Below are 22,548 nucleotides of genomic sequence, written 5' to 3' on the forward strand. Positions count from 1 at the left end.
AAAGGGGCAGGATCACCTGCCTTCGACCTGCTGGTCACGCTCCTTTTGATGCAGCCAGGATACGGTTGGCTTTCTGGGCTGCAAGTGCACACTGAAGCCGGCTCATGTTCATTTACTCATCGACCAACACCCCCACAAATCCTTCTCCGCAGGGCTGCTCTGAATCTCTTGTCTGCCCAGCCTGTAGCTGTGCCTGGGATTGCTCTGACCCAGGTGTAGGACCTTGTACTTGTCATGGTTAAACTTCATGAGGTTGGCATCAGCCCACCTCACAAGTGTGTCAAGGTCCCTCTGGATGGCATTCCTTCCCTCCAGCCTGTCAACCGAACCACACAGCTTGGTGTTAATGGCAAACTTGCTGAGGGCACACTCAATCCCACTGTCCATGTCACTGACATGGTCCCAACACTGATCCCTGAGGGACACCACTCGTTACTGGTCTCCAGCTGAACATTGAGCCATTGACCAGAACTATTTGTGTGTGGCCATCCAGTCAGTTCTTTATCCACCGAGTGGTCCATCCATCAAATTGATGTCTCTCCAGTTTAGAGACAAGGATGTTGTGTGGGACAGTGTCAAACGCTTTGCACAAGTCCAGGTAGATGACATCAACTGCTCTACCCCTGTCCATCAGTTCTGTAGCCCCATCATAGAAGGCCACCAAATTGGTGAGGTAGGATTTCCCCTTAGTGAAGCCATGCTGGCTGTCACCAAGCACCTTGTTGATTTTCATGTGCCTTAGCATGCCTTCCAGCAGAATCTGCTCCAAGATTTTGCCAGGCATAGAGGTGAGACTGACTGGTCTGTAATTCCCTGGGTCATCCATTTTCCCCTTCTTGAAAATGGGGGTTATATTTCCCTTTTTCCAGTCTTTGGGAACTTCACCTGACTGCCATGATCTTTCAAATGTGATGGACAGTGGCTTAGCTCCTTCAGGACCCGTGGATAGATTTCATCAGGACCCATGGACTTGTGTACATTCTGGTTCTTCAGATGGTCTCAAACCAGATCCTCTCCTACAGTGGGCCCAAGGTCTTCATTCTCACAGTCCCTACATCTGCTTTCCAAGACTTTGGCGGGGTGGTCAGAGCTTTTGCCAGTGAAGACTGAGTCAAAGAAGTTATTCAGAATCTCAGCCTTCTCCAAATCCAGGGTAGCCAGTTCTCATGATAGCTTCTGGAGAGGGCCCACGTTGTCCCTAGTCTGTCTTTTATTTTAAATGTACCTATAGAATCCCTTCCTGCTATCTTTCACATCCCTAGCCAAGTTTAATTTTAACTGGCCTTTACCTAACGTGGTCCCTACCTTCCTGGACAACATCCCTGTATTCTTCCCAGGCCATCTGTCCTTGCTTCCACCCTTTATTAGCCTCTTGTACATATATCTATTGTTCTATATACATAAACTTATTCATACATGCATACCTATGTATAGATATGCTTTTTGTGACAGACTGAAGGTCAGGTTCAGTTGTTAGCAACATTTTGTATTACATAAAAACAAGAACATTAGCAACACTGTGTATTACATAAAAGCAAGAATTTTTGTTCATTGTAGGAGTCTCAGACTCCCACACCATGGGAGCTAACAGGATTCTTCAAAGGAGTCATAATGAAACTAATGCTAATTTGATGTCTTCCTTCACTGTGCATTCTGTTTGAGTTGCTTTTTAAGAAATAATTATAATGTCTTTTGGTCATCAGATAACCAAAAGGGCTCTCTGTTGAAAGTCGCTATATTGAGCTCTCAGTAGATACATTTGGAATTTTAGTATAAAAACCACAGCAAATCTTCCTTTACGACCAATTATTTTACTATAAATAAATTCATACATCCATACACCCATTTTGTATGCTTATAAAATTCAAATTGAGAATTGAATGATCTAGCATTTCTAACATTCAACAAAATGCAGTTAGGATATACTTAGTTATAGTCATACAGAGTTCTGAAAAAAAAATGTTTCTTGCATATTGAAAGCAGTGGAAAATTAGTTCACTGTTCCACAGTACATAGCTGAAGTCTGTTATAAATATCAAACCTTTGCCCAGCAAGTAATAGAAACTTACTCAGATCTCCAACAGCCACCTCAATTGTTAACGAAACATGATATAACTGGAGTTTAGGTCAGTCTGTTAAATGCCCTCAAAAGATGGCAGTCAAGCATTAGATAAGTGGTTCTTTTCCTAACCTTAGGGCAACTTAAGTAAGTGACCACTTCACAGTGATTTCCTGTTGAGAGACATTATGAAGGTGATATCCAGAAGCTTCAGTTTTAGTCTGGCATCTTTTATTATAGAATTTTGGATTCCTCTTTAGCACAAGGCAACTGATTCAGGCATCTCTCTACATTATGTGGTGCTTATTTGATGTTACAAATATAAGCTTTGCTTAGAGGGCCAGCAAACCAGCCTAATGGCTACTGGATGTAGAAAGTAAGTCTATGCCTATAATGAAAGAAAATAAATTAAAATCATATTTTCCATAGGATATAGAAAAATATATTTTTTGTCACTCAGTAGTAACAACCATGTTAGAAGTATTAGATAACTGTAAATAATTATTTTGCTTTGCTGATTAGCTCACTTCAGCTATTACAAGGTTCTGCAGTTTTAAACAGAGTGACTTTCTCTTCATTACTCCACTGCTAGAAGCTAATAAACATTAAGGAATCTTTTTGCATATTCTTCTACTTCCATCACAGAACACAATTCAAAAAAGATCCATTTCTCTCTTTAGTGCTAAGTATGCCTTTTAAAATGTTACTGTATGTCTCAAACTGTGGAAGACGGTTGGTAGTTTTATAATAATATAAGTTTCATTTGGGCACCCAACATTCAGAACTACAGATCACACATGTGGCATCGTGAAGTATGTTAGTTTCTGGATGGTTACAGATTTGTATTCTTGACCTCACAGTATCTTCTCTGTTTTTTTAATCAGAGACAGCATCCAAATATCAGATATTACATGCTTACTGAAAACATTGCAACAAGAAAGAAAAAAATCCAGAAGCCAGGGGGCAGCAATATTTCTATAAATAAATATTTTGAAAGAATTATGGCATTTTAAGAACTAAAAATCTTTCAAAGTAATTGAAGTTCTGCATATATAAATAAGACAAGAAAATATTTTTCCCACCTCAGGAAAAGCTTATTACCTGACCTTACTAGGGACTCATTTCTTCCCCAGACTACATACTGTAAATACTAGACAGTTTGAATTTTTATATCACTCTAGGGACAGGGAAGAGAAAAGACTGCTACTGGTGATGTGACTGCAGTGATGGTTGAAGATTCCAAGACACACACTTGCCTTATAAGCTACTGCTTCTTGGGTCGAAGCCCAGACAGCAAGAAGGCGGCCATCTGACACAGGAAACATGACTGTCATTTTATTCCTGGGAAGCAGGAGTTAGAAAAGATCATAGAATACCAGGTTGGAAGGGACCTTAGAAACGTCCAACCTTTCTAAGCAATGCACGACCTTGACTACATGTCCCAGCATCATGTTCAGACAAATCTTAAAAATGTCTAGTCTGTTAATGGATTACTCAATTATACTCTTAAAAAGATGGGCTAGAGCTTCTAGTTTTTCCTTTTAGACATGAATGGAGAATGGTGTTGAAGAAGTTTTGCCTTCAAACCTGAAGAGTCTCAGATCGTTGGAAAAGCTCTGGCTCATCAAGTGAAGCTCAGGAAGAATAGCTCACAGCCACTTCCGTCTGTGGTGCAAGCAGTGCCCTAATTTCTCATCCTGTCTCTAGGCTCTTCTTTTTACACTTCCAGATTTTGGGCTGGAACAATTCTAACAAAGCTACTACTTTGTGGCTATGTGCTTTTGAACACCTTGAGGAAGGGAAAGAAGGCAGTCACTCCAATGGCAGTAGAGGTCACAAGTTAAAGAAAGGAGCTCCTGTTTAGAAACAGCTCTGGAAAAACTAGTCCTCTGTAGCTGAGGAGAGAAGGGGATTTTCCTTCCTGCTGCCTCATAAAGGCACAGAAACTAAGCCACGGGTATATAACATAGGACCGATGAGTTTTCAGTTCACTCCACACTTTAAAGTACACCTGGCCAAGACCCTGTTTCACAGAAAACCAGCATTTCCTCCACAAAGGAAGGAATGCCTAGTAAAGCAGTTATTGAACACTGAATTGGTAATGATGTATTTATATCCCATTTGTTGGCAGTACTGCTTATGCAATTGTGTGTTATCGGGTTCAGTCAGCCGATCTGATTAGCCTATTGTCTATTGCCATGGCCAATTCCCATAGCAGTTATTGCCAGCTTCTGCCTGGTTTTTTGCCTGACAGAACTGGACATAGAGTCAGCTCCTAGATGGTCAGAAACAACATGACATGGATTAATAAAAGGAGATGTGTGAGGATAACTAAAATACTGCTGGAAGCAAATATTCTTTTGCAGAACTCAGTACCATAATCTTGACGACAACCAGACTGAAAAAAACATGCCAAGGTTGTTCCTAAATCTTAATTTTGTACATGTCAGCTGTTGCGAAGCCATCTGCTAAGCCAGCTGTTTCTGGAATATATAACAATTTCATAGAGTATATATTTAGTCTCAAAGGTCCAATGTTTTTGTCCTCCTTCCTGTGTTTCTCAATTTATTTCTTCAGCATGATTACCAGATGCAGTATCAACCATATCTTCTTTAATATCATACACAGAACAAAAAATCATATGAAGATCATATGTATTTTTTTGATTATTAACAATAATTTTTTTCTAGAATTCAAACTTAGCAAGATTAGCAACACTGAGGTATTAAAAATGACAAAGTTTGAACAATTATTATGATGCTTTCATATCCACACACACACATAACAAATAACTATCATGAACACAATTTTGCCAAATCTAACTGTAACAGTAATCTTTTTACTAGTATTCTGTACAGCACCATAAATTTAAATTCCTTGGAGCCAGCAGGCACAACACAGAAGAAAAAACAATTTCCTTCAGGCACTGCAATATGTACCATGAAAGTTTATGTCAATCCTAAATTCTGAATTCTTAGGTCTGCCCAACACAATTCCCCCTCCTCTGCCGACATTGGTATTTGTACAACTGTGTTGACTGCTCAGCTGGCTAATCTGATCTAAAGCTAAGCCTAAAAAAAAGGAGAGCTGATGACACAGGTGAAATAAAATTCAACAGTTTCAGACCCATTCCAATGACTTCTCAGAAATGCTGGGAAACTGCTTCTCTAAAAATAAGGCCTGAGCAAAGAAAGAATAGTTGAGAGGTTACCTCTCAAAGTGTCACCAGGCAGCGCTTAGAGCCCTGTGTTACTGTTGCCTGTGCTGTACTTCACTTCCTGATTTGTGATTTTTAATTTGTGATTATTCTGACAAGTACTAAATTGACAAACACACAACATTGTTAACGGTATCACAGGAGATAATTTCTTCTTGGGAGCAAACAGATCTTTACTAACTCAGCATTTCAACAGATTTGAAATGGAGTTCTGTTGAGACTTGTCATTTGCTACTTGGAAAACAAAGCTGTTGATGCATAGCATCTTCATTCTGTAAAAGCGTTTGAGTTTCCAGTTATATGTGCTTACTGAAACACAGAATAGAAAGGGGTACAGATTATATTATGAATTTGTCATGTAAAGTAAGTCCAGAGATTTTAAATCTTGAATTCAAAAATGAGAAACTGCAGCCAGCATTATAAAAGATATTTTAATTTTTTATTACATACATCATATAACTTTATTTAGACCATGATATTCACATACTACTCATATTTTTTATTAACATTAAAAAAAAGCCTTACTTGTTTGCAACCAAACGCATCACTGTCCAGTCTTTTGGAAACATCTCTGGTCGTATTAGTATCCGAAATACAGTGAAAATCTGCAGCAGGAAATCCTTGGAAGAAAAGAAGAAGTCATATGTCTTTGCTGCTTTAAAAAGAGCAGTGAGCTTTAAAAATACTTTAATCAGAGGCAAAAATGCATTTATTTTCGACATAAACCTCTGATTAGTTTTTGATCCAGAAGAAAGCTTCAAATAGTGATTTAATTATTTTTTATTAAAAGGAGGAAAAAAATTTAATTAGCCATTTGATTGACAGCAACACATAAGAGAAATGTCAAAGATGCATTTGGTTTCCACCCATACACTTCCACAAATGTGATCCCAAGAACAATTTGCAAATCAAAAAAGCACTTTGCAAACACTGCAGGGTTTGAGTATCTCCTTAATCATGCCAGGTTTTCATCACTTTCAAAAATTATTTTGGAAGTGACATTATTTGCTGGAAAGAGAGGGAGCATAAGGACAATTTTATCATTGGATTTGCAAAACCCAGAGAATTCAAAAAGTGATGCCCCGGCCCCTGAACTGTTATTGCAGCTGGCTGGGTGTACGGAGGTCACTTAACAATTCTGCCTCATTTGCTGAATCTGTAAAAATAGTGAACACATGTGGGCTATTTTGAACGTAGAAATCACTGCTTAAGAGCTTTTAGCATTATCATGTCCTATTTCATTCAACTTGCTAATAAACAACTGAACTATTACTCTCCATGCATAATTTTTCAGATTTTCTTTACACAAATAAAATTACCAACAAAGGTAATACTTCTAATGTCCCATCCTGATTGCATATAGAGCAGCCAGTATTTTTTTTAGTAAACGAAACAGAGCTTTTGACATCATGAAGAACATGAGGCGAGTGACATAACATGCCTAGCAGAAGCAGTGTGGTACCTGACCTTGAAATGTTTTCTATTGATTCTGGCCACAACACTTGTAGAGAGTTAGCCGGAAACACTGATGTGATGAAGATACAAACAAAGGATATCAAATAATTTTGAACACCAAAATATATTCTCAACTGCATTTATCAATGTGTAGATGACTGGCATTGCACAACAGATGTCTTTCATTAGAGAATCACTGTAAAGGGGGACGAATACAGGCACTGGGAAAGGCAGCTGAGATCCCTGCACCCACCCACCAGAGAAGATTACATAAAAGAGACAACCTGTTTTCTGAGCAAGATGCCAAAAATTATCTGTATTAAAGAGTATAAACGATACTCATTGCAGATAACACAGTGTTTGAATGCAGATGACCAGCTTCACAGACGAACAAGTAGCTCTACAAGCAACTCATTTATGCCAGATTGCTTTCCTATAGCTTTGCACCTTGTACTTACATTTTAACACTTCTGCCTTCTCTTCTTTCCTTTAGGGGTTATTTCTCTTCCCTGTGCTGTAATCCCTGCAGCTCTGTGCCATACTCCCAGCAACACGGCAATGCCCTGAATGCTGCTGCAGGTTGCCTCACAATAATGTCCCAAATTCTCCCATATCCCATTTTTATCCCGCCTGTTGTCCAGACACAATACACGTTGATGCTGTTAGGGAACTGACCGGCTGCTGAACTGAAGAGCCCAGATGGGTGCTGTTGGGAACCCAAGTAATGATCTGAGGACTTAAAAGCCAAGGGCTTCATGAGGTTTAAACTTAGTTCCTTTGAGACCCATGAGCCACTGCCAAAGCCTGCTGAAATTCAGGCATTCAGCCTGCTGAAATCTGAAGCATTCAGCTGCTTCAAAAGTCAGTAAGAAAACAATGTCAGAGAGAATCATAGAATAGTTAGGGTTGGAAAGGACCTTAAGATCATCTAGTTCCAGCTCCCCTGCCATGGGCAGGGACACCTCACACTAAACCATATCACACAAGGCCTTATCCAACCTGGTCTTGAACACTGCCAGGGATGGAGCATTTACAACCTCCCTGGGCAAAAATCATACATTACTTAATTTCTTTAGGTATCTTGGCTAAAACCAGAGTACCATGCAAACTTCAAACCAAAGCAAATGTAGGCACTGAATCATTCTGAATCATTAACACCAGGCTAATTATTTCTAATTTTAACAGAAAAATAAAACAGAAAATTGCGTCAATTTAGTAACAAGCAATGTTAGATATAAAATGTGAATTTGAAAGCCCAAGTAAGACTGCAGATCTCTGCTACAGTACATATTAAAACCAAACAATATGCAGTATAATTCAAAGCTGAAATATAACTGAAACAGGTAATTAGTAAAAAACTTTGGAAAAACTAGTCAATTGTCAGATTTTCAAGATACAACTGTTAAGCTTCTATTAACAGAATTAATCTGTAGCTAAATTTTATTTTTCATTATTTAGTTTCTCTATATTTGATGATACATTTCCCTAGGATTCTATTAGAAGCATTAAAATAATCAAAGGGTAGAATGCCAGTTGACTAGTCTGATACTTTGACATTAATGTAATGGCATCCTGAATGTGTCAGAACCGCTCATTGACATTCAGCATCAGTGTTCACTCTCAAGGGACCCACCTCCAAGTACCAATTCCATAAAATACTTTGGTTATCATTCTAGTACCTGGCATTTTGTATGATGCAATCACTCATTTTTGTTTCATGATCCAAATATCACAAAACATTACCATGAAGCACCATTCATGGAAGATCAATTTTGTAACTGTATTTTGAACCGTTTCTTTTGCACTAACCTATTGTCTTTCATAGTTGTATCTGCTCTGATGAACACACCATAATGATTTAGTAACAGATTTTAACATTTAAAAAACATTTTTGCCCGCAGTATATGTGAACTAACATTTGGTTGGTTGAGTACAGATATAATTAATGTCTCATATGCCTTCTATCTTAGGAGACAGCAAGGGAGTAATTTTGTCCTTTTACGTAGTCTAAATACCATCCCTTAATATTCCTACCTAGTGTACATAGATTCTAGTATTATCTTACATCACTTAATATCACAGTATCACAGTTCGGTTTCCTTTGGCAGCAATATTTGCTTGATGAAATTATCAAACTGTGATTAAGAGAGAAACTTGACCGTCTGAAAGACTTCATTTAACCAAAAATTGCCTTGCAATTTCCTTCACATTTTCCTCTATGCATGTAAAATCCTCTGTAAAGCAGGTCAGACTTTTCACTGAATCTCAGTATGCCTGTACATCGTTTTAGTTTGGGTCAATAGTCCACTTTGAAGCTCACTGCTTGATCATCCATTGCTTTGGATCATACTGCAGACTTAGTAAGTAGTGGTATCAAGTCTTTCTAGAGCATCCTAGAGCTTTTTTGCAGAGTACCAAGGTGCCCACAAGAAAGAAGATGGTTTGCCGTTGGGCTGTTTCTGCCCAGACAACTCATCTATCCTGTGGCCAGCTTCTTTTCCAGATCTTCTTTCCTTCACTGCTTTGTCAATCTACATAGGAAGCCACTCAAATATTTGTTTCAGTGATACCCCTCTGCCCCAGCACTCATCCTTTCTGAAGTCCCATGCATGAGCAGATGACTCTGCATAACAGCGGAAGGGTGGTGGCCAGAATTGGGCTTTTCCCCCAGAGACATTCCCCATGCTTTACAAACCTTGCATAGCCTATGTCCAAGGGGTCATTAGAGAACAGTGGAATAAATAGCACTTGGTGATAGAGTTTGGCACCCGCCAGGCTCCTTTGGCTGGATGAGAGGGATCAAAAACCTAGTAAAGTTTATATTTATACCTATGAATTGTTAGCTTTTTCTTCATCAGATCTCTCCTGTATATCTATTTCTCCACTTCATGTAGGGTACACTGCCAATGGATAAAAACTAGGCCTTCTGCAGGTATATATCTCTTTCTTTTAAACTATTACTTAAAAACCTGACACATATTAACAAAAAACACCTTGCGGTGCTCAAAGCTGCACTGTGCTAACATATACTCTTTTTCTCAGTCACGTTCCCACTTCTCCTATTTATAACTTCCACCATTACCTTTTGTCATAAATTATATCCAAACTTTTTTGTGGTAGCAAATATCTGCCTGCAAAGGCACCTCTCTTCTATAGATTGCTGCAAAATATATTTACTAGAAGATAATGGTATTTTGTGGTAAGCAAAAGGAGGTATCTTTAAAATAATATTGAAAGATAAAAAGAAGCATTTAAAATTACTGCCTCATTAAATTCAATGTTTCTAAAAGTGAGTGAAGTATTTATTGTCTCTGCTGCTACCACTCAGCCATTAATTTTCTGTCATTTCTTCACTTGCATATTTTCAAACATAAAATGCTTCTTCTATCTTCTGCTTTGTGTGGAAAAAATCTGACTCTCTTAAAGAAGTGACTAAAATAAAAACAGTCACCATGTCAATTACTTAAACTAAATATATTTACAAAATAAAATATTTCCATAAACAACCACTTGTTTAAAGCATCACTCAGATGCATGTTGTACGAAAATGTCATTCCTTCAAAGTCTCCATTTCGTTATACTGTGATTAACAAGCTGGAAACAGCCTTTAATAATTTTGGTATAGTTTTTTTTTTTTTTAATTAAGAACTTCAGATATATTTGGATAGAACAAATGGCAGCCTCCATTCCCTTTTTACAAGTGCTTGCATGAGGGAATTTTTGTTTGGAGAAGCAGTTTGGGGAGGGGTATTTTTTTAACTGTGTAAGAAATGCTGTGCAAACATGCATTCAAGTATGCACTTGACAGTAACCTTGAGAATGAGCCTGGAAGAAATTAAAAACACCTTGTAATATCAGTGCCTAATTGTTCATAGAGATGGTTAATCATAAACAGGTAGTCAAAGCAAAAAAGCATAGCAGACAGCAATTCAGAAGCCTGGATTACACACTGATAAGTCCCTTGCAAAGACTGTATCAGATTTGTAACTTGTATGCGGCTTAGAGAAGATGCAGTCCACTTTGACATCACTGACCAGGGGGCAAAAAGAGGATTAAAAAATACAGCAAGTTGATGGTAGTTACCACTGAAGCTTAAATCCCAAAGGTACGTACTAGTCACAAGATCAACTATGGCTACTAGCTCAGCCTCTAAAAGCCTCTGAGATGAAAAGAAGTTTTATCACAGGTGCTTCTGACCTCCTGAATCTTCACTGATGTCACTTCTTAAGAAGCATTCTCTTAAAGCAGTATAAAATACCAACAAAGTGCCACACTTAGCAAACAATCAGAAAAATAGAGAGGTAAGTTGTGAGATAATTCAGATAACCTAAGTCATACGCAATCATCTCATGATTAACAGCAGTATCAGCCTCACATACTAGCTCTTATCCTTTCCTCTTGCTCTCAGTTACACACATTTGTATGGTATTTGATATTTCCAATATATTATTTAAGACTCAGAAGAGAAGCAATGCTGCATTAATGATGACTGACCTCCTGCCACTGAATCACTGGTGCTGATTTGAGGAGATCTGAATGGAAACAAATTCTGGACTTGAATTCTTAAGACTTCTGTTTTGATAGCTGGTGACACTGGCTACAGCTGCTTTCCATATGTGTCTGTATAATAGGAGGATATGTGCGTGGGGGGAATATAAATGTACCAAATCAAACACCATTCAAGCACTAATTCTACAGAGTTTTCATGTTCTAGCATCAAGTAAGTTGAAATAAATTCAACACTGTATTTCATAGATACATCAAATGGAAATAAAGCTTGAAACCTCTAGGAAATATAAAAATCTAGGAATCTAGAAATATAGACTTGCTCAGAACTCAGACAAAAGGGAAAATATTTTCAGAAAAAATGCCTAGGCTCCACAACATACACTAAAAAAATGCCTAAGGACAGCAACTATGCTACGTGAAAACAGATGCTGTAATACTAGTATAAAAGTCATCCACCCTATGTAACTTGACGTAGCACTCTTAAACCATGACAACTTCTTAGCACCATTTCCTATCCTTCAAGTTCAATATAACGATCTCACTACAAAGAAAAGGCACTCACAAATGGTAAGCTCTCTTCAAAACAGCTTTAAACAGCTATCAGGAATCTTAAGGAAATCTGAAACTGCACCATGATAGACTTTTCGGGGCAGTATTTCAGTTTATCAAATGGTAATTTAAGAGTAACATCTAAAACTATGCCATCACACTAGGAAGCTAGTGTGATACTAGTGCGACTAATTACTCTCCCATCTAGGTTCACTGGCTGAATATGGGCATAAGTGATTCCTCAAGATCTCTTGTATAGATCAAATCTGGTACTAGGTAGGTTTCGCAGGGTCTACCAGAGTGGAAGTCTTGTTGATATCTTTATGCAGAAAATAATAACTTATTAAAAAAAAAAAAAAAAACACCCCCCTCCTCCAAAACAGAATTAAAAATGCTGTATCACCATGAACCCGGTAACTGCATCAATGAAATTGGTCGAAGCTGCCCTGAAACGTTCTGCAGCTACTCTCTTTCATGATCAAACAGGCCAGACAGACGTTACAAGTCTGACAGGTCCTCCTTCCAACACACTCACTGCACAGCTAAGAAAAATTGAGAGTTAGTTAAATATGCATTTCTCAAACTGCATGTTTGCCATTGCCATATATAATTCAAAGAATGAATAAACAAACAAGTATAATAAACCAGACAAAAAGCCCAACTGCCTGACAAGAAGAATCAAGCAGAACTGTGTAATCTTAGATTGATACCATCCTTAGAACAGGCTTGGAGGTTGAGTTTACAGCTTTAAAGCAAATATATAGCCCCCCCTCCATCCCTGTTCTTATCTCCTGTCATTGCAGAAGCAACAGAATCCTCACCCCACTGTAAGACTGGACCTGAGTATACAAGAAAGCCCATGAAGAAGTTTGATAATCTGAAAAACAGATTGCATTTAAATACTGAAGTGTTTCATCAAAGCACTGGAGCATCTCTTAAAGGGAGATAAATTAAAGAGAAATAAAAAGAGACCTGAAGAGGTGGAAAAACAATTGTTACTTACCCTCAGATCTTCCTTTGTGTTGAAGCTATCAAGAAGCTGTTGGTAATGTCTATCAGTCATCTGTCGCAAGAGTGATAACAAACAGGAGACAAATTCCCCCTATTCAGATAAGACAAAAATAGAAATATTATGATGACTTCTGTGCCTGAGCTTAAACTGTCATATTATAAGCACTTAAAAATAATTAACAAATGCAAGGAAATTAATCTACAAATAGGCTCCACATTTTGTGAAAATACATGAGTTTAATTATAAACTTCCTTCCCATATAAAGAATGATTTTTCACCAAATGCAGTTTACTTGCTTAGCAAAATATTTGAAAGAGTTCCAGAAGGGCTAAACCAGAAAAATTTTGATTTGTGATTTGTTTCCCTTTTATCTGTTTTTAAACAGCTTATTTAGACTGCTAAAATCACAACCTCTTAGTCAACCCAGTTTTGAAACAAATATAAACAAAAATAATTTTGCAACAATTCTGGGAAGAATGTTCTTGATTTGCTTTAGGGAAAAGGATAATGGAGTCAGCTGCGAACATTTGAAAGCATTTTTTTCATCACAAACCCCAATATTTGTCAAAAAGAAAACTCATTAATTCAATTGCAATTCATTTAGGTTCTGAGAAACTGAACTTCCGAGATCTGAAATCAATAAAGATTAATTTTAATTTGATTGTTTTCTGATAGCTCTTTACATGCAAATGCATTTTTCTTAAGGAAATCCAAAGGTCTAAATCACTGACAACCTGAAGCAGAAGTTTCACTTTCACCATTGCATTAAATTCACTGGTTCTTAGTGCAACATCTGTAACACTGACACCCAAAAGCCATGTCTTCCTTGCACTCAGTTTAAAGCATCACATCCATTTTGCAGGTTATCATCTATTCCTCACTGCAGAGTGAAATGGTACCAAGGTACCAAAACTACTTGAGATGAAAGAAATGGTGCAGTCATGGCAGCGTACGGCCTGATGCTGCCTGATTTTATGCTGCTGGTTTATGTTGCTGCTTTGTGCAGAAAACCAGCAACATGTGGGCTTCAGATCACAGTGAAACGAGTTTGGGACTACTTTGATGAGGAAGACTATATCTGATGGAAAAGTATGATGGAATTTTATCCAGTGTGCTGCCATGATACATCTCACAAAGAGTAATTTGTGATACATGCAGATTGAAATAATGGTAACATACTGGAACAGACTCTACTGCTGTACTCATATTGAGTACTTTATCATACTTGCTCTACAAATAGTTCCAAGAATCTGGCTCTGTGTGTTTCCATAAGCTCATACTGCATGATGTTTCTACATAAATGTATATAATTGCCTTATGCTGTGCTTTGAGTCACTTCCACATTAAGTATTCTTTGAGAGCCTGTGGTGACAATAACATGGCTTTTCTGATGCATAAAAAGGAAATTTTGGAACTTGAAAGCACTTCCAGAGACTAATTTTTTGGTGGTGTGAATGAATTAGGCTGTCATGGTGTTTTAGGAAAACGTAATCTGCAAGCAAGTGGATATCTTAGAAGAAACCAGTAAGCTCAGAGATTTGCTACACTAACAATCTAATACTGCAAAACTTACTTCAGTTTAGATTTTCTTGTGATAGCCTGATATGCCACAAAGCATACAATTGTAATTGTAATTTAAAGAAAAAACACCCAATTCTTAGATGTATAGCCCTGCTGAATCACAGTGATTAAAGCATGGTGTTATCTTACTAAAGAGCTTGGTTAGCTCCATAAAACACTTCATATGATTTGTTCTCGGTGGGATAAAATAAAACAAGCAAACAAAAAACAACCCCATAGCTTCTTCCACAGCTATTAAATGCTTATGAAATGTTTGATCTCAGGAAATTCTCATTTGAAAAGCAACCGTATATTCATTAACTAAAACTGTTACAGTGTAAAAAACTGGGTAATTAATTAATTAATTAAACATACAATAAGATGTAAATCACACAGCATAGTGCAGAAAATCTTACGCCCTCAGCTTATACTGGGGTCATAGCCCATGCCATATTAGAACCGATTTGCCCTTCAAAAGCAAACTTTGCACCTTTCTGAGAACAAAGCAAAATAAAACCTCATATTGTTTGATCGATGCTCATCATAGGATTTCTGTAAATGCCACCTCAACCTTCTAATTCCCATGAGATGTTATAGCAGGTTGACCAAAATATCATTTGTTAATCTTCTAAAGGCATCCTCCATGCTCATGTGCTAGAAATGAAGCTCAAATGCTCAGCCCTGAGAACAACAAAATGCCTTTCAATTAATAAATTTGGATTTGTCCAAGTTAGCATCATGGATGCTGCAGGCATTTTGGAGCTGTTTCATCATGTAAAAATGCATGCATTTTTAGAAGTAAAATATTATTGACCAATACTCTTGTGTTTTCAGGAATTCAAACTTAAGCAGTTTCAGAAAACTGTTAATTTTGTCAGCAAAAGAAATATAATGAAATAATTCCTGACCTGAAACAGTCTCAAAAAAAAAAACCTGTCTTTTGGGTTCTTTTTTTTATAGTCACAATTTAGAAGTAAATTTAATTAAAAAAATATTACTGATTCCACTGAAAATAAAAAAGGTGCAATTTTCTGTTTCCTAAACAAAATCTTAACATTGTTAATTGCAATGAAACAACAACATTGTTACAAATCTAGTAGTGCAAGCAGTGACAACTGTGAGATATTTCATTTTAAGAAACTTACAGTCACATCTTGAAACTGGAGGCGCATAGCAGAGCCTGATGGTTGTGGTCGGCTGGTGATCTCTAGTATGGTCCTTAACAGAATATCTAGCAAGCTGTTTACTATCACATCAATTTCTTCCAGGACAGATTTTTCCTTAAATAGTAAATAAAACGTTTAAGATTTTAGAATAGAAAGATGACCACAGTAATTTTTCCTTTGATGTCATTTTAGAAAAAAATTATAGTTCTACTACAAATGTTACATTCAAGAAACAAGGACTATTCTCTAATTAAAATACTGCTTAATTCTACTGTTTTTTTCTCTAACAGTTTTCAGTTAATTACATTGAACTGAAGTATAGAGGACAGTTATGGGATGGACTTTGACTATGTAAGCTTTCATCAAATTAGCATAGTTCTATTTTCAATTAATGTTTAGAAGAAAGTAGGAAATAATATAGGAGAAATTTTGGGTGAGATTTTTATAGGTAACGCCCATATATTTTCTGGGGAAATTACCAAGAGAGGCTTAAATTCAAAAAGTAGAATTCTGTTTTCACACTTCAAAACTATCACCAGAAACAAGCAGATGGTGATCAACCTTCAAGACCTGTTTCAGCAGTAAAGACCAGCTACATTGCTTCCCATCAGCTGAGTAGCACAAACAAATTAGTCATTTATATAAGCCTACAACTGCTTGTACTCCACATCAATACAAAACAACCAAAGTATTCACCACTAAAAGAGACCACGAATACCTTAATTACACACACGAAAGCACTTGATGAAGTCAAGCTTAGTTACTTTTCCTTTTTAATTCAGATGGAAATACATTTTCTCTGCTTCACAATGTTTTCTGTCTCCACTGCAGCAAGACACCACCTTAATCTGAGCGATTTTATCCATGATTTAAGCTGACATTTCTTTGCAGAAAGAAACACTTGATAATCAAATACACACAACCAAACTAAAACAGATCATTCAACTTTGCTGACATCGCGGTGTAGGAGTGATTTATTTATTTATTTATTTAGCTTCCTACACACCCAAAACATATTGTTTGTAACAAAACTCCAGATTCCTGTTTGGACTCAAGAGAAGTCTAGTGTCACGGCTGTCTTCTCTGTTACTCCATCTAGTACCAAACAATTGTTAACTTTGCTACTTAGGAAGGCAGACAGTATACAATGTATTTAGGAACTGAAACATGAGGACTTATGCACAAACTATTAGAATGGCTGATGACCTTAGTTTTCAAAGCTGCCTGACTGTCAATTCACTTGTTCCCTTAATCTTTAAATTATCTTGACTACCTTGGAATGAAGCAATGAATTGATGGAACTGATCCACAAAAATCATATCAAAGTCACCAAGTTGTTAATACTCTCATGTCTGCAAGATTACTAAAACCAGTAGCTGCATATCTTGAACATTAAAGAGAATTTTATGTAGACATCCATTCATTGTGCACACATCTGGTTTGGCGACTCCAAATGAAAGATCTCCTGACATTAAGACCAGACATGTAAGCCTTTCTCCCAACCCAAACCCACAGCTATGCTTTATCATTTAGCACTTTATCTTGTGATAAGCTCTAACACAAATCCAGGAGCAGCTGCAATGAAAAAGCTGTTATAGTGCCAAAGGGGCAAGCCACTTCCATATCAAATCATTGATGGATCAACTTTAATTGCTGACAGTGGCATGAAACGAAGAAACACATAAAACAGTTGTCACTAATGCATTACAGTGTCATGTGTTCTGGCCTTGATATGCATGTACTGCACTAACTATGGGCAGTGTTCAGTTTTAATTGTGTTATATCCCTTTGCCTGTCAGAACTTATCATCATCTTCATATTTGAAATACACCTATTTAAGCTAGTTCTCATATGCAGCTTTCACAGATCAATTTGCAAATGCAAACATCAGAAACTGGCCACAAAGTTTATCAGCTAACAACCAAGTGCAATTCCCCTTGCAATACTGAGATCAATCTATTTACCTATATCATCCCTGTGTCCTCTATGACTAATCAGCCCACAACTGAAAATGCCTCCAAGAGAAACTGGACATTTTCTATCCAACACAACACTCAAAAAGAGTCAAAGCTTGGCAGAACACTATGCCCTACAATTAAAATATCCTTGCATGGAAGAAAAGGCTCATGAGAAATCAAAATGACATGTTTATGCAGAATCATTACTCAGTGGACTCTTCAAAATACTCCTTATCACAGCCCAGTTCGTGTCATTAAATGTCACTGAGACACATAAAGAAGTTCAACACCTTGTGGAAGTGACATAGTGTTTACTCACTGAGCTGTTCTTCTTGATGAGGCAAAATATGTTGCTAAGGATACGTGCACACATTATAAGGTCCTTCTGCTCTTGTAAATGCATGTGGAGATGATGCAAAACTACTGGAAGAAGAATGTATCGAGAATCTGGAAAAAATGAAAAATTTTATGAGTACAAGCTTCTCATAGAATCATTTAATTTTAATGCATACAAAAAAAGTGTTTTCAGTCTAAACCAGTATTTTTTATAAGCAGAAGCTTTCACTTGCTTTAACCAACATTTTTTCATAAGCAGCAGCTTTTACTGCATAATCATAATAGTCTAAAGCAAAGACTTGAAGAATAAAAATATGCTGAAAATCAGTATGTCGTGATTGGAGAAAAACACCACTGTGTGGAATATACTATATCTAACAGAAAATTCTAACGATTTATTGAACTGTCATGCAAAAACTTTGGCACAGGGATCCTTGTATTCAAAATAATGTGAAATTATGTTCTAATGTTCCCTGCCATGTGACAGGATCTCTTTGCAAGCCAAGGTCACAACAAGGTTCATCTTGAAATTATTCTAATGAGTTCTACTTTTCAGACAAGCAGTACTGTCAGATTTCATTCAGGATTTTCACTTTACCATATTCCTCACTCCTACTAAGTATGAGCAATTTAGACTACTGGTATCTACATGAATTGATTTGCCTTTCCTCTAATTCATTTTCTAAACACAGCTCTTTGGTGCTATTTTCAGTTCTGAATTGTCTCAAAATTATGCAAGAACTTCATTAACATGCTACTTTTTCTTGCTTCTTTTTCTAATTAAAGACAGCCTTAAATGGAAAAAGCCTAATAATTACATTTGTGACAACACACACCTATTTACAACTTGATAAATTGAATGGGTGTTATCTGTTTCCATTTTGTTGTTGTTTTTAGATCTTTTCTCTAATTGAGAAATTAAGTTCTCATAGAAATGTACTTGAATCATTTCCTCTATTAACATTTTAATGATGATTATACGCTACATTATCTAAATATATTCATCTACTCAGTTCCTTTGTTCATTAATGTAATTCTTTCCTGAAAAATGTAGCTTATCTAGCTGGGAAAATACTCCTTTAAAATAATTTTTCCAACCAGGCATTGTTTGTGGATTAGCCTTTCTAGAAACACTTCCCCCCAAAAATATTTCCTCTATTTTTTCCACAAGGGAGAAAAAGATAGATTTATTCTGAGATTTTATTTGATGAATGCTTCTGTCACTCACTGAATTATAGCACTAATCTTGGTTTTCTCATTATTCCCTTCTTTTCACTGTCTAGTTACCTTTAACAAGACAAATCAGAGTTCATCTGTACACACTATTTAAGTATATTCTTGTTTTTTAAAAAAGCTCACCTGCTCTTTTTAAACAGGTATTTCATGCTTATTATTTATTCAGGTGCTCACTATGTCTTCCTATGGAAGAAAAATATAAACAAAGACTGTATGGCAGTAATCAAAACATGATCAAGGAATCCAAAACTAGTGGCACTGAAACCCAAAACTGGGAAACAAAGAGCCTCTATCCAGTAACTGCTTACTTCTGCAAGTGTCTCAGTAGGTTTTCATCAGGACTGGCCTGAGTTTGTTATCTGCCTCTAGCATTGCAGTTGGGCAGAAGCATTTCAACCAAACCAACAAGGCATTTTTCTTTTGTCTAAAAACCAGAAGCTCAGCAAAGTGTTGCCTCAGGTACTCTGAGATGTCAAAGAGTACACAGCTGCCACCAACAAGATCTACAGGGTCAAAGAGAAAGCAGGCAGAAAGCTGGCTAATGTGCAGACCTGTGACAGCTTCTGATCCTCACTGCTAAATCAGCTTATTGATTACTGATAGATTAAAAAAACAGAGCTAATGGCTTCTGCTGAAGTGAAAAGCAGGACTCTCCATTCCTATAAAAAAAAACCTTGCGTCTGGACTACAGGGGATGGTGACTTTTCCTTGTTTTCCATTACACCTTACACACATCAAATTGTTGACTATCGGGTAACCCATCTTCAAGAGGAGAGAGGAAGGGGTCATTGTGTAAACCAACCTGTGGCTCTGTGGTTAGGGTACTCTCCTGTCCAGCACATGATGGAAAGCTGAATCCAAGCTGAAAGAGCACTGAACCTGGTCTTTCATTCCCAGGCAAATGGTCAAAACACTACTTAACTCCACATCTGTCACAGAGCAGATCTAGTAGTTCTTTCACACCATTACTAGTCTAAGTGTTATCCTTTGGGCCATAGATCCTCTGAGGACAGCAGGACCTCTCTTGCAGCTACAATTCAAGTCCCTCAGTTCAGAAGGTGAGGAGAAAACAGGAACAGCACTCTGCCAAGGCGTTCCTTCTTGGATAAGTCTAAGCAGCTTCCTGATGAGCACACTCAGGATATGGTACCTTTTCTGAAGAGCCCACTACTCTGTGTGCTGCTCATATGTAAGCACAGCATTATGTACTCCATTTTGAAGAACAGAGAATCTATGTGTAGCAACACTTGTCTTACAAATAGCCAACAGTTATATGAAGCATGGCCTGAAGCATCTCAGGCAAAACAGCATCCTCATTCAACTGTCTCAAGTATTCCGTTTTTGCAAAAATGATCAGGAACTGTGTTTCACCAAGACCAAACAGATTAGCAAAAAGCATCTTACAATGCCTTTCAAATATACATGGGGGGGGAACAGTGCCAGGTACTGAATTAACCACCACATATTACACAGCTTCAGATATATTCCTTATAAGCCCATCATCTAAACACATCTCTGTCTTGACCTGTTCAGGTGAAGAGATGTAATGGTATTGACGACGAGGAGAGCTGGCATATTTGTTATGGGCAATGTTTGGTTTTAATTGTCTCATATCCCTTTGCCTGTCAGAACTTAGCTTCATATTTGCAATGCACCTATCTAACAAAGCACTCTCAGTCTCTCAAAGAGAGGGCTATGTGAGAAAGTCTGGAGAATGTAGCATACAACATTTGTCTCAGGTTACTCTTTTTCTTAAAAATTGCCAGCTGCAAAGTCAGCCATTCTGTATAGGAAAATTAATGAGCACAAGGAATGGTGTAATAATCAGAACTCTTAGCCATCACTCATTGTCCCAGTTATTCTTCTGTGCAGGAAGCCAAATTAGCTGACTGTTTAAAATGCTAATACTTGCCCTTTACAAATATTATACTAAAAGAGAGGAAAAAAAATCATGACATTGAGCTTTTCAAGTACATGCTTGGCATAGTTAGAGATTACTCTGGGCAATCTCTGTGACTTTGCAATGCAAGCTACATTAACATTAAATATTTAACTCACAGCACAACTTTCCCACTTACTTTTCAGTTAGTCGCAAAGCACCTGCACAGACATACAAAACTTAACTTATTCTAGTCTATTTTAAAGATTAATTTCAGAAATATGAAATATTCTTTTAAATTACTATATCTGAGTCAAAACTTCAGTCTGCTTGGAAAAAAAAAAAAAATCAGTGTAATTGAACATTTTAAACAAATAGACAGCATTATCCTTGTGAGATATTTGACCAGTGGCGATTCCAAGAAAATTCTTCCTCTTTGGAGGAAGAAACCTAGACCCTCACTACATTTTATGTGCATTGCAAAGACGCAGAAGTAAATAGGAAAAAACAGAAGTAAAGTAAAGTAAGGCCTTTAGACCCACTAACTTTTCACAGGAGCTAGGCAGGTAACTTCTATTGTCACCTTTTAACATCTCTCTAGTTGTTACCTTATAGGAAGAGCTGAAGTTTAAAATCACTGGAAAAGGCTTCTAAGTAAGCTATACCAAAGCACCAATACAGAGCCATTTCAGACATCCTACTCACACATGATCAGTAAATACAGTATATAACCTGCATTCTCTAGAGAGGCAGGCAGAGACCAGATGCATTGAATACATCTGAAATTGCACTGAACGTCTGTGCTTGGGCACCTTAAATCAACCCCTGATGTTTGATTTCAACAATATGCCAAATGTAGCTCCCAGTTTTAGTCAAAGCATAGCTTTAGTGTCAGATGATTTCTGCAGCAGTGGGAACTAATATGTTAGCTGTTCAGGCCCTTGCAAAAGAAAGTATGTGAAACTTCCATGCTAAACAGAATATACAAAAACAGGTAACAGAAAATGTTATCTAAGAAGCGCCCTCCTCATTATTAGACGTTTGGATAACTAGTTATTTTCCTGTGTTCCATCTAGTTAGCTAGCAGCACAGTTTACAGCATTCATCATCCTCACTTGGGAGACAGAAATCAATTATTTTCACAGCAGCAAGCCTTAACTTCACATTAGGATGTTCGGTTTACTCTGCACGTTAAGAGTCTAGTGCAATATTTATTTCCCCAAGATGATTTTAAAAGGACTTCTTTCTAGGGATTGACTCAAGGAAAGTCTACTTAAAATTTTGTATTTTAAATAGAGAAAACATGAAGGGCAAATAGACCAAGATGCTGATCACCACAAGACCCTTCAACATAAAGATGACTGAGATCATACTGTACAAATGTTTGCTTGAGCTTCCTATTAGGGACACTGGAAGCTTATATCACTGCTGGATGTCTTTCACACCAGTTTTCCTGGGGTCTAACAAATATATATTTTATTTGTGTGTAACACACCCTCTACAAAAAAATTAATATGTAATTTTCATTGCATTCATAGCCAAACCAGTTCATGAGTTCTTAATAATGAAACTGGATTTGAATAAAAAAAAAACAAAACAACACTTTCAGAAA

The 22,548-nt window shown here is 37.1% G+C and overlaps 1 protein-coding gene across 2 annotated transcripts in view; it reads right to left on the minus strand.

Moving 5' to 3' along the window:
- Positions 1-22,548, minus strand: part of DOCK4 (dedicator of cytokinesis 4) — a 240,889-nt gene that overhangs the window by 49,502 nt on the left and 168,839 nt on the right. For both annotated transcript variants that reach the window (XM_057403708.1, XM_057403707.1), the window contains 4 exons: positions 17,805-17,932; positions 15,507-15,641; positions 12,793-12,891; positions 5,802-5,896 (listed from right to left, as the gene is read on the minus strand). In XM_057403708.1, coding sequence (XP_057259691.1) covers positions 5,802-5,896; positions 12,793-12,891; positions 15,507-15,641; positions 17,805-17,932 — 457 coding nt within the window. The remainder of the gene's footprint in view (positions 1-5,801; positions 5,897-12,792; positions 12,892-15,506; positions 15,642-17,804; positions 17,933-22,548) is intronic.

Source organism: Pezoporus wallicus, unplaced genomic scaffold (assembly GCF_028554395.1).
Source record: "Pezoporus wallicus isolate ANWC-B61680 ecotype Strahan unplaced genomic scaffold, APGP_CSIRO_Pwel_v1 contig_7274, whole genome shotgun sequence".
NCBI lineage: Eukaryota > Metazoa > Chordata > Aves > Psittaciformes > Psittacidae > Pezoporus > Pezoporus wallicus.